Here is a 21730-nt window from a genome sequence, read left to right as displayed (position 1 = left end):
GACAATGGTCGGCAGATACCACCTGCACTTTTCTCTGCCAGATGAAACTCCCCCACACCACTTTTATTTTCTGCTGCCTGTTTCTGTTTTTCTAATATACTTCTAAAATGTAATATGGAAATTGGCTACCATTATTGGTTATTAACACCAACCCCTTCCCACTCCCCTGTGGCAAAACCCTGCCTGGCTGGGTGGAGCTTCGATACCCGGATCAATTCCCCGCTGTAACTCGGATTCGTCGCACAAAAAGCCCCGGAGGGCCGGAGCGGCCGCAGAGGAGCCCGTGGCACCCCAAAAACAGAAAGAGGCAGACAGCCCATGTGGGCAGGGAGCGCTGGCCCTGCTGCCTCTGCCAGAGCCCAGGCTGCTCCCAGGCAGGGCGGGCGGCAGCGCTGACGCTGTGGGGTGTCTTTGCAGGAGAAGCGGATCGTGTTCCTGGACTCGGCCAACACGCGCCTGATGAGTGCCCTGACGCAGGTAAAGGAGCGCTACACCATGCACGTCCGGAATGGCAACCCTCCCAAGCTTTCCATCACGGAGAATGGTGAATTTAAGAACAGCAGTTTCTAATTCTGCAGGTGCTGCCAACCACCTCCGTGGAAGAGCAAGACGGAGCAGAGCCAAGACCCCTCACCGTCACTGATTGTTGCACATAGTTCTTCTGTAAAAGGAAAATTGTATTGTTTGAAGATTGTATTGTTTGAAGATTGTTCTAAAATTGTTTTAGAGTTGTATTTTAAAATTGTATTTTAAATTGTTTTAAGATAGTATTGTACATTCAATAAAATTGAAAAGCAACTCTGAAGGGTGGGCTTTAATTCCCCACTCAGGGCCAGGAGAACCAGGCTCCCCAGAGTACGTTCTTGTGGATCACTGTGTAAATAGAGGGAGCTCTTGGGTTGTGTACAGAAAATGCCAATGTAATATACCAAAAGGAAGTGAATACTGTAGATTTTTTAATTATTGCTATTTTTTTTATTATTATTATAATTATGTTGTTGTTGTTGTTATTGTTGATGTTGTTGTTTTTCTCTTGTTGAAAGCACTGCAGTCCTGGGAGGAGGAAGAGGGGGTGTGTGTGCGTGTGTGTTGTGGGTGAGACGTGAGCAGCGGGTGACCCGAGGCAGCAACTGGCTGGTCAAAGGACATGAATGGAGTGAAATGAATTCCATAGGAAAACTCACCAGCTGGCTTTATTCCCCTCTTCCCCAGCTGGTCTTTAGCTGAATGCAAACTTGATAGCAAACGTTTTAGCAAGAGAACTGGCTCTTGCTGTGTCCTGTACCTACTTCCAATAGGGCTCTGTCATAAAACAGCCTTTCTGGAGAAGGTACAAAGTGGCAGCAGCAAGCTGGATTCCTGGAATTTGCACAGTCAGGCTTCCTGTCAGACAGAGGGAATCTGCAGGATTTTGTGGTAGGATTCTTTCTTTTGTAGCCCAGTTCTGATGCAGTTTTATATTTTCTTCTGTTTGGAGGATTTACAGACCTGTAAATACTTTTTTAACGATTTCTAGCCAATCCCTACTGTACGCCCCCTGCAGAGGCACCCTGAATTCCCTCTCTGCTCTCCATCAGGAACAGACAGGTTAATCCTCTCGGGAAAGGGCTAACCAAAGGGTGCCCATGCCCAGCACAGGAAATTCCATATGCAAAAGTCCCTTTTTCTAGAGGATTTCTGTATTTTAATGCTTGCTAATTTTCACTATTTCAGCCACTTGCTTAGCCAGTGTAGTTGCAATGAAAGGTGCTTTCTGCACCTTTGTTGAAAGATCCTCCATTTCTGCTGAAATTTTCCTTTCTCTGGATAATTTAAAGGGATTTTTTTTGAGTTCTGTACACTGCAGTTCTTTTCAGGAGTTTTGACTAAGTTTTTGTCTCCAGTTTCTTTCAGTTGTGTTTCATAGAAGCATGATTCCAGACTGTGTGTGAATGGGATATTGCTCCAAAGTGACCTTCTCCTGGGAGACAGTGACATTCACAACCTGTAACAGATGAACACTAAATGGCTTGGTATTGTCGATTCTCATGATTTCATCAAGTGCCACAATATTTAATCTGAGAGAGGGTTTTTTGGTTTTTTTTATATCTTTGATTCTGGAGTCAAGTGTGAATTTTTACTTCCAGCTTTTGCTGTGCATTTGTAGCCCTCAAACCCTCACAGTAAATGGAAGTATTGCAGCACTGATTGAAGTTGTTAATTACAGAAACATACTGATAACAGCGAGTGTGATTAACCGTTCTCACGCGCTGTGGAAATTGGAAAAGTTTACTTCAATTTGAGACAAAACCTTGAGAGGTGCCTCAGTGTGGGATTGTCTCATGAAAAATCCCGGAGTGTCTAAGCCAGTTCCCTGCATGAGTTATTGGCAATACCAAGACCCAAACCTGGTGTCTGTTGCTAAGTTAGCCTGGTTTTTGGAAATGAATTGACCCCAGCCCTGTGGCTGATGCAGGAGGTGGCAGAGCAGTGTGTGTGCTCTGGTGTCACGATGCCCAGGCCACCATCACCACCCCCGTGTGTTGTGTGCATCAGTGCAGAGACCCTGTGCTGCAGGATGTGTGTGCATCAGTCCTGGCCAGGCCTTCTGGAGCACAGCAGGGAGCTGGGATTTGGGGTTAATGCTCAGCTCTTTGGGATCAGAGCTGCTCTGGCTGCTTGGCCAGGACTCGGTGCTGGTGGCACTGACACACCTGGGGTTGTGCTCTGCGTTGGCTCAGCAGTGGTTACTTTTCCATACTTTCCAAACCGTCTTCCAGCTCAGATCCTTGCTGACCTCTGATATTTTATTCCTCAAACTGTGCCTTTGAGTTTCTCCTTTCTCCCTTCAGGCATCGCAGCCGTAGCAACTTCTCCAGTTTGTGTTGAGCTGTCACGTGAGGGCCTCTTTTACACAAACCCTTTCTGTGGGCTCTTTCTGTGGGATCTGCATGTCCCTGTAGCCATGTACTGTAATTGCACAGCTGGAGCATGGGGGAACGTGCTCCCATCCCTTTTGGGATGGGCATGTGAACTGCTCCCTTGTGGCACAGTGCAGGTGATGTGGGTGAGGTGTGAGCAAGGTGTGGGTGAGCGCCCGTGGGGCTGCACTGACAGAACAAGGCAGAAGCAGATGTGTTGTTCTAGGAGAGTTATTCCAGCATTATTTTGGGAAACACCTTTCCCCAGAGCTCCCCAGTGCTCTGGTAATGTCAGAGGTCACTGGCTGACCTGTGTGGTTTGATGCTGAGGTGTCCACTTTGGTTTCTGCAGTAGAGGCAGCATTTCAGCCTGGATTTTTAGAGAGGAATTAATCCCTGCCCCAGTATTGGTGAGTCTTTGGTAGTGCATCATTCCAATACTGTATCTTCTCCTGTGTGTTTCTCAAGCATCTCAAGTAGGATGCTTGTAGGAAGAAGCAGTGGCTCTCTCAGAGCCTGACCCCTCTCTGTGGTCTCAGAGCTTGTTGCTAGGTTGGTTGTTTCTCTGCTTTTCCAGTTTCTCCCCTCAGGTGCCAGGCGTGCTCCTCCAGCTCTGCCACCAAGGGGTGAAGGTTGCAGAGTTAGTGCTGCTAGACTGGAATTGATCTGCTGCAGCCCAAAACACTGCCCCTGAGTCCTGCAGGCAGCTGTCTCTCCTAGTTTGTTACCAAGCAGCCTTCCAGAAAACTTTCAGCTGCCTCAAGCTGACAATATGTGAAAATGCCAGTTCCCATTTTGTCCAGACTGATAAAATCCATGCTCTGCTCAGGAGCAGGAGCCCTGCCTGGGCCTGATCACGTTTGGGTTTAGACTCATTGCCAGTGGGCTCTGAGGGAGTAAATGGTGCAAGGTTTGATGGGGAGCTGGCTTTGTGTTCACACTCTGAGCAAAGGCTGATGGCTGTGTCTAATGCTGTGCAAGGAGCTGCTGCTCTCACTGGGGAACAGATGAAGTAGTGCAGGAAAAATTGGATAGCCTGGAGGAGGAATACTCATGTTCCTCAGACTGAATAGGAAAGTCACCCCATCTTGGTGTCTCAGTCCGTGCTGGCCACGTTCTAGGAGGGTTCTCTCCAAACCCCAAAGCCACCTGGGCTTCCTGAGTGCTCAGGAAACGCCTGAGGCCAGCACAGCAGGGCAGGGAGATGGAGCAGCCTCGTGTGTGGCCTCTTGGCAGGTTGTGTGTGGTGTCTGCAGGGTGTGAGGTGAGCAGGGACAGGCTCTGAGAGGACAGAGGGAGCACGGCCTAGGCAGTATCCTGTAAATCCCTGTTCTTTGCAACTGTAGGAATTCAGGCCTTTTTTTAAAGGAAAATATATTTCACATCTAGGAATTACCAACTGTTACTTCCCTGGTGTATCCAAAATGGGCAGCTTTTTACAAAAGCACAGATCCATACAGCTACACATTTTGCCACATTCCTCTCCAGTGGCAGAACTCAGGCAGGGAATCTACAGGAGCGTGGAAAGGGATGTGTGTATTTTCTAGTTAGAGAATATGAGGTGTAATCACTAATAACTTATTTATCCATCTAATAAATCATCAAAGAAATGGGGTTGATTTTGCATTCATGTAATTGCTTTGGTTTGGCTGTGAGTTTTTCCCCATGATATATTCATTTCATGTTCTGATGCTTGCATAAACCCACCATCTTTTAACTTGGAAGTCCATGAATTTTACAGCCATGTCTATGGAATGTGTCAGCAATACTTACTTGTGTGGATGAATTCTGCTTGTGTTCTGCAAAAGTGTCTGTGTTGTTCCTGGATAACAATTCCTGTCCCAGTTGAACCATGATGTGCATTTCCATCAGTGGTGGGCATGGTCTGCCAGAGGAAAAAGAGTTAAATTTAGGGTGATGTTTTTAAATGTTTCCTTCTCCACAGTAAGTTAACCCCCAGGAGAGTGAGCATGTCCTTACAGATCATGCCTGCCAGGAATCCTACCTGCAAAAATAGATTTTTCTGTCTCAAGGGCCTTAATAAGAGTGTTACTACACAGAACTGTTCTACAGTGATAGCTCTAAATAATTTATTTTTTATTTCAACAAAGTACACCTTTAAAAAGGAATAAACTTGTTTTTCAAGCCGTATTTTTATGCTTGTAGCACTGGACTGTTTGGTCTCTGAGATCCATTTCTGCATTTCATTGCCTGGGTTTGTTCTAAAGAAGATTTATTTTTGTTCTGTGAATAATTTTTGAAGGTTCTTGTAATATGTACAGATATAGATACATTTGAGGACTTTTATTGATATTCCTACAAAGAATACAAATAAACTTTAACTTTAAACAGTTTGGACTCTGTAAATTTACACTGATTTTAAGTCCCCCTTTATTCTGTGCTCGGGTTGTGTTTGTGTAAATGCAGGGGTGGAGGGGAAGGAATTCCCACTGGGACAAAATGGTTGGGACAGAGCAGCTCCTGCCTGGAGCAGCCTCAGCAAAGCAAGGGCTGAGGGGAACAGGAGCAGTTCCTGCCTCCTGAGGCTGGGGAATCCTGGCATTGTGGAGTGAGAGAGCGACAAGCTGTGGAGACAGGGAGTACTGCTCTCTGCTTCCTTTGCCCGTGGGGTTTCTCACTGAGTGCTGAAAAGAGAGTTCTGTGTGTTAATTACTGTGGTTATTCCCCTCACACCCACCCAGTGAGTGTGATCAGCCCGGTTCTCCTGCTCAGTCCATTCCTAAATTACACATTCTCACACAGCAGCCCAAAGCTGCAGAGTTGGAGGCATGGACGTGCAGAGGGATATTATTTACAGGTTCACATCAAATGCTGGATTCTAAGATATTTACATTTATTCTTCATATGTGTATAGTGAATGGGAAAATCTTCCACAGTGAACTTACTGAGTGTAAAATCCATACTCAAGGGGGTGTTTTGGCAAAGTGTCTATTTGCATTTCCCAGAATCATTCTTTCTCCATAGCTTCAAAGCCTGCAGGATGCCCACAGCAGACCCACAGTGCCCTGGGGCTGGCCCTGCCCTGTGTGCTCTGCTCCAGCCCCTGCATGGCACTGGGATAGTACAGCAATAAAACTGGGGCAGCTCTGGGCTTTTCTGTCCCAAACCCAGGTGTTCTATCCTGCAGAAGGCTTTGCATTCCACTTTACTCCACTGTGTAAAACTGTATGGGAATGTGCAAATTCTTCTCCCATTTCCTGCCACTCTGGGCAGAGCACACAGGGCTCTGGAGCCTGTCCTGCCACTCTTACAGTTCCCTTGGGAAATTCCTTGGGAGAAGCTCCCCTCCAAGAGTCCTGCCCAAAGGATGCAAGTGTACAACCTTGACTGATTTCCAAGGATGTGTGCTGCTGCTTTCCATTGAACAGCAGCTGCTGCTTACATCCATTAGCAGATGGAATAGCAATTTGCTTACTCTGAGATATGAGTGTCAGGAGAAGAGAGTCCTTGGTCTTGCTAGGGCCCATCTCACATTGCTGCCCTTCACCTTTCTCCTGGTCCCACAGATTAAATATCCTCATGTCTCCAGAAGATGTATTAAATTCCTGCTTTTTGCTCTAGGGGTAGATCAAATATCCTGGTTGTAGGCATGAGACCTGGCTACCTGTCTGTTCTTCCTGCAGCCAGCATGAATTCCTTGTCTTACTCAGCTCCATCCTGCTGATGTGATTGGAAATGTGAGTTTTGTGGACCTGAGCCCACTTTTCAAGACCCTCCTCAGCCCAGCTCAGTAGCAAAGCAGCCTGGGCTGAAATGGAAGGAATTATTACTGATATTGCAGATGCCATATTTGGGAGCAGGGCATTTGGGATGGATGGTCCCAGTACCCTCCAAGTTTTCCCAGCTTTCACACTGTAATGGGAGCCAAAGGGCTGTTGTGTCCCAAGTGGAGGGGGATCACAAGGGACTCAGTGCTGACCCCAGTGAAGAATGACACAGTGATGACAGAATCTAACTCAGAGTGAAAAGTGACCTGCACAGAGATGAGTGACATTTCTCACCACCTTTTCTCTGCTGTCCAGGCTTCTGTTGGCAGCAGGATGCAGACAGTGGGAGCAGTTCCTGCTCTGCATGGTTAGGTGCAAGTTCTGCCTGCAGTGAGGGAGGAGTTGGAGCTGAGCTGCAGGATGCAGTTCCTGCAGGATGCAATTACTGCAGGATGCAGTTACTGCAGGATGCAGGTACTGCAGGATGCAATTACTGCAGGATGCAGTTACTGCAGGATGCAGGTACTGCAGGATGCAGGTACTCAGCCCTTCCCTGCCCTCACGAGGGTCTGACATGGACCATCCATGCTGGACCCTACCTGAACCTCCACTATGGATTGTTACTGTTGTTGGAGGGGCTGTTGTGAGGATTTGCCCTTCCTCCCTCAGAGGACAGGGCTTGCCCTGCCCTGTCAGGCAGCAGGGCTGTGCCTCCTGAGCATTCCAGAGCAGAACATCCTGCTGCAGAGCCACCAGTGTCTCTGAAAGGAGGAGCTGCCCTCACCACTGACACAAACTAGGAAAGTCCAGTTAAAAACAGCTCTCTGAAGGCTTTGAAAAGTTGCTGGGTGGATTTCAGTTCTTACCAGTGAGAGTGTGTCCTCCCAGTTAGCTGCAGTGCCTGGGAGCTCACATCCCTTTGGGCATGGGGTTGTGCCTAGAACAAGTCCCTTTTCCCTGGGCCTCAGGTGTGGATCACAGCTGTGTCTCACAGTTCAGAGCTCTGTTCCTGAGTGACACCTCTGTGTGCACTGGCTCCCTCAGCACTTTCAAAGGACTTTTTCCAGGACTCAGGACTTCCCTGGTGGGAAGGGTTGGCTTCCCTTTTCCTCAGTACCAGAAGGTACTGCAAATATTTAGTTTATATTGTTGGATGTTATTTAGGATCAGGAAGGCCAGAAGAACTTGGACATGATAGAGACTGTCATAACTGGGATTAAGTAGAGCCTTTCAGATTTTTCTCATTCTTTGGGAAACTGATTGGCTGCTCCCTGTCATGCCAGGATCTGTGCTCGACTGGGAAGTATTTTAAAAGTCATTTCTGCAGAAATGAATAAGGCTAAAAAAATGGATAAAATACTTGCCATCTCCTCTGGGGTTGACTGAAGGGTGGAGAGATTGTTGCTCCCTCAGTTACCCCTTTTTTGTCATGGGTTTTTGTTGGGGTTTTTTGTTGGATTTTGTTGTTGTTGTTGTTTTTTGATTTTTTGGTGGGTTTTGTTGTTGTTAGGCTTTTGTTTTGTTTTGTGTTGGGGTTTTTTGCTTTTGTTTTGGGGTTTTTTTTGGAAAGCTCTCCCCATGGGCAGATTCCAGACAGGCTTTGGGAAAACAGGGGTCTTAAAATGGAAAGTCCATCTGCCCCAGCTGTGACTTGACAACTGTGCTGCTGGAATCAGCCATGTGCCTAAGGGGAAGAGGCAAAGGCTGAAGGAAGCCGTGTCCTCAGTCCTGCTCACAGCTCACCACAGCCATGCTCTGCTCCCTCTGCTCCCTCGTGGCTCCCAGGTGTTGTGAGAGCTCTGCCCGTGTGCTGCTGTCTGGGGGCTCTCCTGAGGGTGTTTGCTGTGGTGATGGGCTCTGGAGAGCTGGCATCATGTCCCCAGCTGCTGCTCCCACTTGGCTGCAGGGTTTCTCCTGCCCTGGCCAGGCACTGAGGCTCAGGGTTATCAGGAGCACCTGGGGAGTTCACAGCGAGCAGCAGTGGTAACAATTTATTGTCAATAGTGGCTTTTCAAGTGCCTTTCAAAGGTACTAAAATGACCTCCTCAGCTGGTGGCTGCTGGGCCCTGACTGCAGACTGCAGCCCCTGCACTCCCAGAGGAGCTGGGTGGGTCCCAGCCAGGGCTGGTGTCCTGTCAGCAGCTCTGGTGGGAGCACAGCTGCTGCCCTGCCCTCAGCCCAGGGCAGGAATGGCTGCAATGCTGCGGGGCTGGAATGAGCTGCTTTGGCAGATTTGTCCTCTGGGAGCAGCTCCGATGGTCCTTGGGTCAAAAATACACAGGCATCTGATTTCAGGATGATTTTATGTTGGTATTTGGCTGGTTCTGGATGTGAAGATTTGGGCAGGTGTTGCCCTGGTGATTTGGTTCTGTGCAGCTTTCCTGCAGTTTGCCCAGGTGTAGGACTGTGCTGGTACTGATTCATTCTCTCACTGGGGCAGGCCTGGTCTCATGCTCGTGCTCCCCAACAACAGATGCCCTCCCAGATTGGGCATACAAATAAATACTAACCTGGCCTGGCCTTGGCCCTAAACATTAAAAGCAATTTTTGCTCCAGATGTGCTCACTGCACTCCTTAGCATGAGGTAAAAGTGGAGTTATTGTCCCACAGTCTTTGGAGCATCAGCACTGGTACTTTGGCTGCTGGCCCACCCCCCAGACACAAAGCAGGATGCAATCGAATAATTTGAAGATTTTAAAGTGACCATGAAGTTTTTACACCTTTCAGTACAACATCTGCAGTTGACTTTGATCAGAGATTTGAAGGTGCATCATCATAAAGAGACCATCCTGGTGGGCTCATCAGAGTGGTGATGCTTTTATCAGCTGATGGAAAACCTGGAGGAGCCCAGTGACCTGGAATCTGTTTAACTTGGATCTGGCCCAGCCCAGTTTGTGGCAGGCTGGCTGCTTTCCCCATGGGAAAGGAGAAAATGCAGTGAATCAAAAGTTTTGGCATCATTATTTCAACCTGCCTGTAGTTCCTCCATGTGGGGATTGGCATTTTCCTTGCCAGGGCTCCACAGGGAACCTGCAAGGTTTTAATTTCATTTTAGTCTCTCTGATAGCTGTGTGAGTACATATGACACTCAAGCCCAGTTTTTCCTCATTTCTCACGTTCCTGCTGCACTTTTTGGCTTCTAAGGGTCACAGCTATCAGAGGGGCCTCTACTGGAGTGAGTCTGGAATGAATTTGATAAATGATTCCTACGCAGGCATGACATGAACACACTCATTGCTACAAGTGTTTCCTTAACCACTGCTCCCTTATCAGCACGAAAAACAAGTATGTGGAGTATCTTGGGCAAATACACTTGTGCAGATGCTGGGAGAGCTACAAGCCTTATCAGCAAACAGGTTCAGTAACATTTGCAATTCAATCCACTTGGAATGGCTGTCAGCAGAGTGCTCATCTTTCCCGAAGGCCTTAGGCCATCCCTGCTAACTCCAGACCTCTCTGAGACCACATCAAAATCTGTTGCTGGGACAGTGTCCATGGAGACTTCCCACTCATGCTGCCCTCTAATTTGTGTCCCTGAAGAACTAGGAACATAAAAACCAGGACAAAGCAGATGCTGCCCAGCTAAACAAATCTCTCCTTCCTACCCACAGGGCTGGGCTGCAATATTTCTCTTACAGAAGTGATATTTATTAGGAAAAGTGAGCTAATGATCAATGGCTGTGCAGTAACACACTGATGTAAACAAAGAGCCTGGCATGAGAAGTGAACAGAGAGCAATAATCACAGGCTTTGCTTGTATCCGTGGGGATGAGTGGAAAGCCATGTCTGTGCTCACAGAGGGCAGGACAGCCCATCCCAGCACAGGGCCCCGTGTAGGGGAAGCTGGCTGCTAGGAGCTGTGCTGGAGGGTCTCTCCTGGGCTCTGTCAGCTGCCACAGAACGCTGAGGTTCACTCTGGACCTGGGCTCTCAAGGAATTACACCTGAATTCTGGAAGGGGTGACAATATTGGTGTCTGTAGCCTCCATGTTTGTATTTCTGAAAGCTCTTCACCATGGAACCTACTCCCCCTTGGCAAATCCTCACCCCAGCAAAAAAGGTCAAGCATTGAGACTGTGAGTTAGAGCCTCAAGTTTCTGTGACTGAGGGGTGGTGACAGGGAATATCTCCTGTTTGGGAGTTGGGGGCATTCCCCATGAGGGATATGCAGCAGATCTTGCTGCTTCAGCTTTGGACAGATCCTGGATAAGACATGAAAAGCTGTTGCTTTAAGTGGAAGTCAGAAGATTACTACCAGACTGGAAGGTAAGAAGCTCTCTGGAAAGGAGGGCAGTAAATTGTCATAAAATGCAGTTCCAAGACCTTGATTTGTAGGGACACGGTTTGTGGTGATTGGGAGTGGGTGCAGCTGTGAGCAGCAGGTGAGCAGCACTGACAGCAATGAGCCATGGAGAGCCCGGGGCACTGAGCAACCACCAAAGGGCACAGAGGGCACTCAGGTGCAATGTGTGAACATGAGGGGATGAAAGGTTGGGCTAAGGAACAAGAACAGAAATGCTTGCAGCCTTCTGAAGTGGTTTGGTGTTATTGGGCAAATGCTTAAAGCCTTCTGAAGTTGTATGGTGAGTCTCAACTGTGACACTGATTAGCATTTATTGATTTTGACCTCAGGATAAACATCATGGATATGCTAACAAGACTTGGAGGATTCAAATTTGGAAGCTGGCCTAAAACATATGAGGACCAGAGCATCTTGAAAAACTAACTGCATGGGCTGGAATAAAAATAACAGGGTTCAGGTGTGGGAAAATGAAGGAAAGTACTGAAAGTACAAACAGTTAGACAAGTTATACAACTACATATAGTAATAATACTGTGACTGGGTTTGGATGTAGTAATTCGTAATTCACTGTGCAGAAATGCATGAGGGAATCCCACCTGGCCTATGAGGCAGACAGGCACAGAAAGGCTGTTCCACACTAACCATGAAACCAGAGCAGAGCCATGGCAGCACCACCCAGTTTGCATCTCCTTTGCAGAGATGGAAGTTTGTCACACATAGCAGGGATTTTAATTTCCCCCCTGTGTCAATAGAAATCCTGAGGATAATGAACTTTTGTTACATGGGCTGGGTGCTTTGCTCACTGCAAACAGGGCTAAAAAGAGGCTCAGCTTTTGTGCCATCTCAGGCACCATTTTGGAGAGTGATAATTGCATATTTCAGTGTGCTATTCCAAGAGGGCAGGATCCTCTGAGGATTGGCCTTTGTGGCTCCATCCAAAGTGTGTGCTAAGCAAGCAGGACAGATCCAGCCCTGAATGAAGGGAGTTTATCTCCATGGGAGGATTTTAATACCATGTTCCCAGCAGAGGCTTTGTGGGGCTTACCTTGCCTTCCCACTGAGCTACAACACCACGACCGATGGCTTCCCCCATGGAATTTGGTGTATTCTCTCCCTCTTCAGGCACCCAGTTTGACAGGAACAGAAAACCAACAGAGAGGCAAAACTCAGCATTGTCTGGATTGTATGCTGTGAGTTGTGGAGGCAAGAACTTAGGTAAGACATATTCCTTCCCTGTGTTTGCTGCTGGTGCCTGTCTCCCTGTTGTGGAGCCAGACAAGCCCCCTGTGGAGCTGAAGGCAGACAGGAATAGAGCTGTAAAATCCCTGGAGCTCAGCTCTGACTGCAGCATTAGTGGTTTAAAGCACAAATTCATCACAGCCATCAGAGCGTGCAGATTTGTGAGATGATGTAAGCAAATCCCAAGGGATGCTGTGCTATCCCTGCACTACCCTGGGACACACAGCTGTGGCTGTTGGGAGGGAAGCCCTGTGTGTTTGGTTCAGTGGGCTGCTGGAGAAGCTGTTTTGGGAATGTTCTCTCTGACACTAAACACCAAAGCCAGCCCACTGCTTCTGCTTTATGGTGGCAGAATCCCAGTCCAGGGTGCAATGTGGGTGGTGTGAGCCAGGGCCCTTCATCCCTAGCACACCCCTAAAACTCATCCCAGGGAGAAAGAATTGGAAGGCCAAGAAGAACTTGGAAATTGCTGCCTTTCAAAACTGGCTGTGTGTCATTTCTCTTGTGCCTGCTAACGCTGGGATCTTCCACATCAATTGCTTCTGCAAATCACACCCCAAACAGGCCTGGCCCCCTTCCATGCTGCTCTTATTTGCATTCCCTGAAACACGAGCTCCAACAATTACATCTTTTATATTTGCATACAACTCCTGAATGCTTTTGAGCTGATTGTAAAGGTCAGGCTGAGTGGGGAAGTGCAGGGAGTTAGGATAGATCAGTCTAGCTCAGATGTCTGAAGAAGAAATCGCTCTGAGCTAAATACTGTCCTGATACACATCCAAGTGTACTGGCACTAAATAGTGCTGTGGTCCAGAAATTTTGAAAAGCTGATTTTCAGTCCTGTCTTGTCCCTCCCCTCACTGTAATTTCAGAAGGCACAGCACACAGCCTCAGTCACTGCATTCTGCAGACACCAGGTAATGCAGGCAGGAGATAAGGATCATGTAGCCACACCAGATTTTGGATGCTTATGCCTCTTCCTTAACTCCTGGATCTGCAAAATAGGGATGGAAAGCTTGCAAAGACTGAAATCGCTGCTCCTTTTGTCTCTGATCTCAAGGTACAATGTAGATGTAGAACTGCTCAGACTGAATCTAGCTCAGTTCCTTTTTTCTGCTACTAAAATGGTTTCAGCATTACAAGATTTTAGCAGAGACAGCATTGGTTTCATGCTCTCCAGCTCAGCTTTATGCTTCAGAGTGTCTGTTTTCAAAGATTACTGTTCATGCAATGTCAACCAAGTCACCCTCACCTCTGCTGGCATGTGGAAAGTGGCAGTGGCAGCACTTCCATGCCCTGAAGCCATGCTCTTCCTGCTGCCCTGCATCCCATTATCTCTGTGCAGACATTCCCTGTGTTTAGCTGCCACATTCCTGCCCTGCAGGCCCGTTCTGCAGCACTTCTCCCCAACAGTGCAGCCTTCAGGTGCAACCTCAGTGCCTCTGGGAATTATGTTTGAAGGTTAATGTTTCAGAAAAATATCATCAAAGCATTTCTGCCCCTCAGCCCATGATTTTGGTAGAAGAGAGAGATTTTTTTTCCTCATTTGTTGTGGTCTAACAGTTAAATGCTTGGCAGCTGGATGCTTGTTTCTACCTGATAGAGCTTTATTAAAATATGAGCTGTGGGTGTGGTGATCTTTTGGAAGGTGAGGGGCTCTGAAATGGCTTTTTCTCCCTGAAAATTCCCTGAGTGCTACTAAAGCAGTATTTGGAGCTCCAGATACATCAGGCTGTATTTGGCCAAAGATTTAATGAAAGGCCAGAAATGAGGTGCTTGCGCTAGTGACTAAATGGTAAATCCCAAAATATAAATCTTCTGGCTTTGCTATATGACATAGCAAAGGGAAGACTGAAACAATAACTGTTCTGGCTATAAAGTGAACCTTTTATGTCAGAAATTTGCTCTTGCAGATTTTGTTTTACCTACACGGCTTAGGGGGGAAAAAACCCTACCTTCCATAAAAACAAAATTTGTGCACTATAAAAATATTTTCAGTTGACAAGAATCTCCTGAACCAACAACAGCACTACCCAAAAGGTGGGGAGATAGGTACAGATGGAGCCCGTTATTTCAAATCAGAGGGTTCCCAAACTCCCTTGGCATCACATTTGTGCTAACAAGAGGTCACATTTTGAGGGGTTTGGTGATAAAATGCCTGCTGAATTCATATGGAACAGAAGCATCCACCTTTTCCTCACCTTCCTCCCTCTTCCCAGCCTGGCAGTGGTAGGTGTGTGCTAGAGCCTCCATGCATTGGCTACTTCCTTTCCTCCTGCAAGTGAAACCATTGCATGCATTGTACAAGTTGTTGCAGCATATAAAACTTAGTTTGATCTGAGATGAGCTGAAAAATTCAATAGCTGCTATAAAATGCCATGAAATTCTGGTTTTACATGTTAGATTTTGCGTGGGAGAAGGAAAGATGGCTGCATTTTTTTCATGTTGTTTGTGTATCATTTCCAAGCCTTAATTGATGAATGCGATATAGTTTGACAGATAAACATATCAAACCAGTTTTGTGGTGAAGATATTATTAAAATGAAAATAAATATGGGCCTCTCTATGTAGGTGAGAGGGAACACACAAGGGAATGCTTGAAGTGAATAGGTTTGGAAGCTTTTCAGACTGGAAAAAATCCACAGCTTTGCTTACATGCAACACACACTGGTTAAAATGTATTTCAACTTTTGCATATGTTTTTGAGTATTTAGCTGAAAATGAGGCACTGCATCTAATTAGAATCTCCAAACTCACAGACATGCTACAGGCTCAACACTTTGAAATGTAAATAGAGCCTCAGTAAAGATACTGATATGGGAGTCTCAGTATGATATGGGGGTAATAAAGAGGTAAAAATATGACACACCTTCTGAAAAGTTGAGGAAGAGCACCTGGGGCAGGTAGGAGGGACCAGAGCAGTGATGAGAACTAGAATAAAGGGCTCTAACATTTCACACAGGACTTGAGTCTGTCCAACCCAGAACCTGCTCCCCAGAGTCCCAAAGAGGCATTCCAGTGCCACCCCAAAGCATTCTGCATGACAGGGATACTGAAGGGGTTTTGTGATGGGTGAAGAGAGAGATGATATTTTCCTGAACCTCACTTGTCACAAATTTGTGCCTTAGAGCCTGAAAGTTGCTGATGTGTGTTTGAGCATTAATTAGGTCAGACATGAACTATTTAGTTTTTGGCCAACCAACAGAGCTGGAGCTAGCTTTGAATTTCTCAAGGTTCCTGTCATTAAAACTGCAAGTTCATTTAGAGAGCCATTCTCTTCTTTAAAACTTGGGCAAGAAAAATGTTCCTTAAAAGCATCCCCAAATCTAAAAGTTATTTGTAGGAGTTATATCAGCAAGCAGTGTCTCATCAGAGAAATATGAAAAGCGGTAAAAGGCAGGAACATGAGTTAGAAAAGAGAAGTTTTACATCCTAATCGCTCCCAAAATCACTGCAGGGAGAGACAAGGTCGTGGTGCTAAGCCCAGCCAGCTGGTTGGCTCTAAAATGGTGAGTGAAATGTTCAAAATTCACAAATCTCAAAGAGGATGGTGATGGCTGGTGCATGTAATCAGAGTAACGATGAACCCCAGCTGATGAAGGCACGGACCAAAAGAGAGACACCTGGAACACTTCGAGCTGTAAGACAACAGTGCCCATGCAGAGGCACCAGCGCTTCAGTTTAAAAATCCCGTGCGCTGTCCCTGCCTGGTCCCGGAGCAGAGCAATGTTTTGGGAAGCTGCTCACGGCCACAGGGTGGAGCTGAAGGCCTTTCAGTCCGTGCCGTTCCTTCTGTAACTCGGTGTACACCGAGAAAAGCCGGCTGGGGCTGTTGGCAGCCCCTCGGAGCGCTCATTACCGCCGTGACCTCATTCCGCTGCAGGGGAGGTCACGGAGCGCATCTCGGGGCCCAGGGTGCTCCAAGAGGGTGCTCTTGTTTGGATCTCCGCACAAACAGGATTGTGATGAATTCGTAGCACAGTCAGTCATGTGAAAGCATCGCTGTCTCGGAGTGCCTGCAATAAAGGCTCTGACCTGAATAAGTGAAGGGAAAACACAGCCGAGAGGAACTTATCGGGGTGAAGAATGTGGATGTCAAACAATACGTTTTCTTTGTTTCTCAATTCAGCTTTTCTGCTCGAAATGATCTTGAGTGACAGCACCGGATCTATAAAGGACAAGATGGGAGCTTGGATCGGGGCAGGCGTGGGGAAAATAGGACTTGTTTTGAAAACAAATTCCAAGCAGATGGGCCGAGCAGCGGGAGGGCGAACGCGGTTGTTCAGATCACTTGGTGCTCTTTATTTGTTCTTTGTCCCGTCCTGCCTACTCGGGCTCCAGTTCCCTGTTTTCCACCTGCAACCAGACTCCCCTTATCTCACCCATTCCTCCTCTCGCTGCCCTTTTCCCACAGCTGGCTCGGAGCACAGCCCGATCTCCTGACGGCTGGCCACGTGTGGGGACTATTTCAGAGCCTTCTGCCCTGTCCTGGAGGGTGCCCGGTCCCAGCCGAGCTGGCACTGGGGCTGCTTTGTGCATCTCCTTGAGGAGCAGCTTCCCCAAGTGTGTGTCCTGCTGGTCAGGAGCTCCATTTCATCATCCCTGTTGAATTTAGCTGTGGTGGCTCAAGGTCTGCATGCCTACAGCCTTGAGAGCAAAACCATCTCCAGAATCCAGCTGGGCCTGGGGCTCCAAGTCCTGTGAGGGTCAGCTGTGCCAGGAGAAGGTGTAGGTGTAGATCTACCACTGGTGAGCAGCTGTGCTTTTGTTACTTGGATTTTGTTCAGGCCATGAAAAGCCACAGTGCCAGCAGCTGTGACCATGGAAGACATTCCCATAGCAAACAGCTGTGACCATGGAAGACATTATTCTCCTCTTGTACAGCTCTGCTGGAGGCTGCAGTCCCCTTTATGTGCCAGCAGCAGAGACTGTGCCCTGCCCCACTCCAGGTGAGATTTAAAGTGCTGATGAAAGGCTGATGCAGCCTTTTCCAAAGTGTGAGAGGGCTCACAGGTTTCTGGGGGTAGCTCCCAGCTGGCAGGTGCTGATGGGCACCTGTGAAGCAGAACATCTTGAGCCAGCTCAGCCAGAAGTGCTGGATGAGGATGTCTGTCACTGGCCTAGGGAGAATGGACAGCTAATCCAGCAGAAAAGCTCTCCCTCTTGGCCACATCCTAATAGGAGCTGACACAGCTCTGCAGGTAAGGGAACAGCTGTGGAAATATCCCTAGTTTTCACTTTTGAAATACTTCTGGACATTTTCAAGACATCTGAAGTTCTCCTGTAAGTCAGTAGCTCCCTGTCAGACCCCATCACCAGTCGCACCTCTCCTCTCCTCCTCACTCCCTCTGTGTAAACCCATGTCAGAATCAGCTCACTCAGTGCTCCCCCACTCCTGGTGGCTTCTGGCTCCAGCTGGCACCACTCTAGAACACATTAAAGGAGTGAGACATCCGTGGTTTTGGTCCCCATTTCCCCTGTATATAACATAATGTATCATCAGGCCATGGTATCAAATGCAAGCTTATGGATTGAAACTGGTGGTGGGATCTTCCAATACCATAAAAATGCTCTGATGTGAGGGTGCTGATGTGATTGTAATCTTTGCATCCATTCCCTGACCCAGGTGATGATGAAAAGGGATCATTATTACACTCATTAATAATTTAGGAAGCTAAGCAACAGCACCTGGAAATTAGGTGTCAATTTTGCAGGATTTCCACAGAATGAATAAGGACGAAAAATAGGTCAGGTGCAGTTACACTTGTGTCGTTTTGAAGAGGGGAAGGAAATATTTTTAGCAAGAAGAAAATGCTTTCTCTCCTGCTCTGCAGCACAAGTAGGTGCCTGTAACTGATGAGGTTTCTCACACAGGATTGCTCCAGGCCTGACAGGTCGCTGATGATCCCCCCAAGCACTCACAGGAGCTCGTCTGTGTGTTCCTGTGCTGGCAGTCTCTCTGTGAGGATTTCAGGAGCCATCTTCATTTTCCCATTTTGGCTCAGAGGGTTTGTAGTTCCACAGGGCTGTCTGCCATGGATTGGTGTCATTTCTGAGTCATTTTCCCAAGGCAGCATCTTAAAACACTATTTCTTATAATTTTTTTCTCTGAAAAAGAAGATATGTGAGGAATACTCACATACTCCTCTCTGTGAGACAACAAGGGTGTGGTAGTGCCATGGAGAGCTTGGGCTGATACACAGTTGTAAAGGCTGGGAGAGATACAGCTCTGAAAAGGGTTGGAGTGCTGTGCTTTGTGCTGTCCATTCTGTTGCAGCCTTTATTAGCTCTGAAATAGTTCTCTCTTTTGGTTTTAATTGCTCTTCAGGCTGGCAGAGTGAATCATGGGTATTCAAAGTTGCTTTCAACAGAACATTTATATTGTTTATATTTAAGAGTACTATTTAAAATGCAAAACCGAGTTGTGACATTGGCTGTGCACGTTCAGAATCTCTCAAGAGTGATCATGTTAAAAAGGAAAACTCCCATTTGTAAAAATGTATTACAATTCTAGCTAAGGAAAGACCACTTTTCAAATTAAATATGTTTAAATCACACCACTCAATTATTTCCCAGTACACAGCAGTACAATATGGATATAGCAACCAATTAATTGCTCTGCCTTATGTGCTATTTTTTTTTCCTGGATAGCTTGAGGACCTCTGCAACTGTTCCTGTAGTGGTTTGTGCCAGTGGGGCTGTTGTGGTCAAACCATGTATTATCAAATAATTACTTATTACCACTTATTACCAAAACTTCCTCACTGTGCATTCATCTCTGCAAAAGCAGCCCATCCATCTCTTGGGAGCACCTCACAGGGCACAGCAGACTCATCTTCTGCTCAGTTGGATTTGTTTTTAAGCACCTCAGATGTTGACAAGTCACTTTTCTTTTCTCAATCCCACAACACCTCAGCAGTGTGAAGCTTGTATGGATTCAGGTGCTTGTGGGGTGAATATTTCTCCAGACATGGCTGGTGCTGGGAGGAGTACTGATGTAGTAAGTTTTCACTCTTTAAGTAAAAAAGGTGGCACAGTGACTGTAACCAGAGAGCTCAAATGCAAATAAGTGTGGAGACAGAGCAGGCATAGAAGGTAGGCCAAGTCCTATCATCTTTCCTGTCTAGGCCAGGGGAGGGTTCTCCTGGGGTAGAAGAGCACACCACAGAGGGGTTTGCCCTGTATCCCATCACCTAAAGCAGTACAATCCATAACTGCATCAGGAGTAACTTTCTCAGAACTGATAAGCTTGGGTCACTTTATATGTCACATTTGAGCTCATGGTTTCACCTTGTGTTTCAGAAAGATATATTCTAAGTCATATTTCTAAAACCTCCCATTTTTTCCTGCAGCTTTGGGTTTTAATGGGGGATTATAAAGTGTTGGAAGCTGCTGTATTGCCACAGCTGGTACATTCTTTTCCAGCCTCAGTTCTGAGCAGCAGGAAGTGTTCTACATTATAGAAACCTCAGTTTTACATAAAGCTGGTGGGCAGGATTCCTGCTGGATGGGTCCCAGCACATGAGTGTTTACAATGATAGAGATCTTAGGGCTGCTTTCTTTTTTTAAAACCATACTCTTATTTCAGTGCTTTTGTATAAAATTTATGATTCTGAGATGCCTTTTCTTTAGCTTCTAGAAAGTGAGTTGTGAGTGCAACTTTTACAGCTTCTCTGTTGAGAAGGATGTACTGGAATTACTCTTTATCCAGAAATATCAGTATTCCCACCTGGCCCCGTGAAGTAACACCCAGTATTGGCTGGTTTTATTGCAGTGAAACTATGAACACTATTTATATGTTTTATTACAGGAAGCAAATCATTAATTCATCTGGGCAATATTGCTATTTTCTTAATAAAGTTTCATTTTAGCATTTGGTGAACCTCATTCAGGTTAACTTTCAGTGCCAGCAGTGTTTACATAACACATAAATGCACTGGTACCTGCAATAATGTTGTGTTTTACTTCCTGAATTCATTATGGGCTCTTAAGCACTTAATCAAATTCCTTTGGATTATCTTGTGCATCCTCTTCTGCAGGCAGGTTTGTGTACCAATTTGATCATCTTTATCTGGGGAGTGCTTTTAACCTGAGCACATGTGGGGCTGTTTGTTCTGCTCTTACAAATCCTGGGGAGTTACATTTGCTCTTGGGAACGTGGCTTGCCATGTGCTCACATTGGAAAGACTATTAGGGTTTCTTTTGTTTTAAAGTAGACCCCCAGTAAAATTTTATATCTTGATAAAATTACTCTGCATTGCATTGCAGTAGCTGCATTTCAGATTTCAGTTCATTCCTGTTTATTTCTTTACATAGTTATAAAACTTTTTTTTTCTCTTTTAATTTGTAAGCACTTTAGGATACCCAGGAAAAATGCTTTTTATTATAAATAGAACTCATTCTGAATGTATTTTGGTCTTAAATTCCTTTCCAATTTGTGGTGAGTGCAGTGCACTACTGCCCATTGCTGGCTGTTGGCAGGCCTGACACTGAACCCCTTGTACTGCTCCTTTTCCATGCATGACCAAATTTTTGTGACTTCCACTGCAAAGAAGATCTTTCCCCTCTGTTTAGCTTCCCTTCCATTCTGCCTGCATGCTCTGTATGTGTTTTTAGCCAGGTACACTGTCTTTCTCTTGGTTCTCATTAGATATTTTGATTGTCCAGCTTGCCACTGCAGCAGCAGTTTCTCCTGAAGTCTGTCTGTGGCAGGATCAGAGCCAACAGGAAATGTGACATTGTGTGTGGTACTTTGAACATTCCTGGAGACTTTAACCTGTTCACTGAGAAAGCTGTAAGAAATGAATGTGTAAGGAACATGAATGTATGTGTTTAAATTTGCACAATATATAAATGAGAAAAGTGGATGAGAAAATGATCCATTTTGAAGTCTCATTACTTTCAGATAACCCATTTTATCAAATTCTCTGTGCTGGGATATTTTTGAGGTGTCAGACTTCTCTCTGTCACACAAAGGGCATGCAGCTGGCACCTCACACATCTTGTATTGAGGTGGTGACTGCTGGCAGTACCTCAGGTTAGATAAACAAACATGCTCTGTTCATGTGTTTTAAAATGTAAAAATCCCAGCACACAATTAAGACAAATTGTTGACTTTGCATTAGTGAGCTGATGATTTCTCTGTAGAAACAGAGACTTTTTTGGGTTACGCAGCTTTTATCTGTAATTATTTTTATCTCCTGTAAGCAAGGAGTCCAGATTAGAGTTCATGGCAAATACAGAACTAGCCAAGCAAATATCCTTTTCTGCAACTCAAAAATCCCATTTTTTTCCTTGAGCATCAGCACATCCTCTAAGGCTATTTGTAATTGCAGCTGCATAGCAGATGTAGAAAAGGGCTAATACCATACAGCTGGGTCAAAGCCTTTGTGTTACCATGCAGGTTTAAGGTCATCTGAAGGCCTGATCTTAACTGTACTGTGATACTGTGTTCTGGTTCTGTTTTGTTCCTGTTTTTCATCTATCTTTTGTTTAAAACATATTTTATTTTTTAAAAGAGCGTACAATTAAGAAATCCTTGCGTTTCTAAGAGAGATTGCT

At 46.1% G+C, this 21730-nt stretch overlaps 1 protein-coding gene and 1 long non-coding RNA gene across 15 annotated transcripts in view; both read left to right on the top strand.

Moving 5' to 3' along the window:
• RASAL2 (RAS protein activator like 2) overlaps window positions 1-5254 on the top strand; it is a 163744-nt gene extending 158490 nt beyond the window's left edge. For 8 of the 14 annotated variants that reach the window (XM_064719244.1, XM_064719248.1, XM_064719249.1 and 5 more), the window contains one exon: window positions 418-636. In XM_064719244.1, the coding sequence (XP_064575314.1) occupies window positions 418-548 (131 nt within the window). In that variant the 3' untranslated portion in view covers window positions 549-636. Of the gene's footprint in view, window positions 1-417 lie in introns of all 14 variants that reach the window. The other 6 variants (XM_064719247.1, XM_064719245.1, XM_064719243.1 and 3 more) reach the window with 2 other exon arrangements.
• Window positions 5255-11125: 5871 nt separating this feature from the next.
• LOC135451058 (uncharacterized) lies at window positions 11126-15168 on the top strand. Its single transcript, XR_010441204.1, has 3 exons — window positions 11126-11210; window positions 12053-12145; window positions 13042-15168. It is a non-coding gene; the product is annotated as an uncharacterized LOC135451058 (long non-coding RNA).
• The last annotated feature ends 6562 nt before the right edge of the window (window positions 15169-21730 follow it).

The sequence above is a fragment of the Zonotrichia leucophrys genome, chromosome 8, assembly GCF_028769735.1.
Source record: "Zonotrichia leucophrys gambelii isolate GWCS_2022_RI chromosome 8, RI_Zleu_2.0, whole genome shotgun sequence".
NCBI classification, from domain to species: Eukaryota; Metazoa; Chordata; class Aves; order Passeriformes; family Passerellidae; genus Zonotrichia; species Zonotrichia leucophrys.
This window is presented reverse-complemented; position numbering and strand designations above follow the sequence as displayed.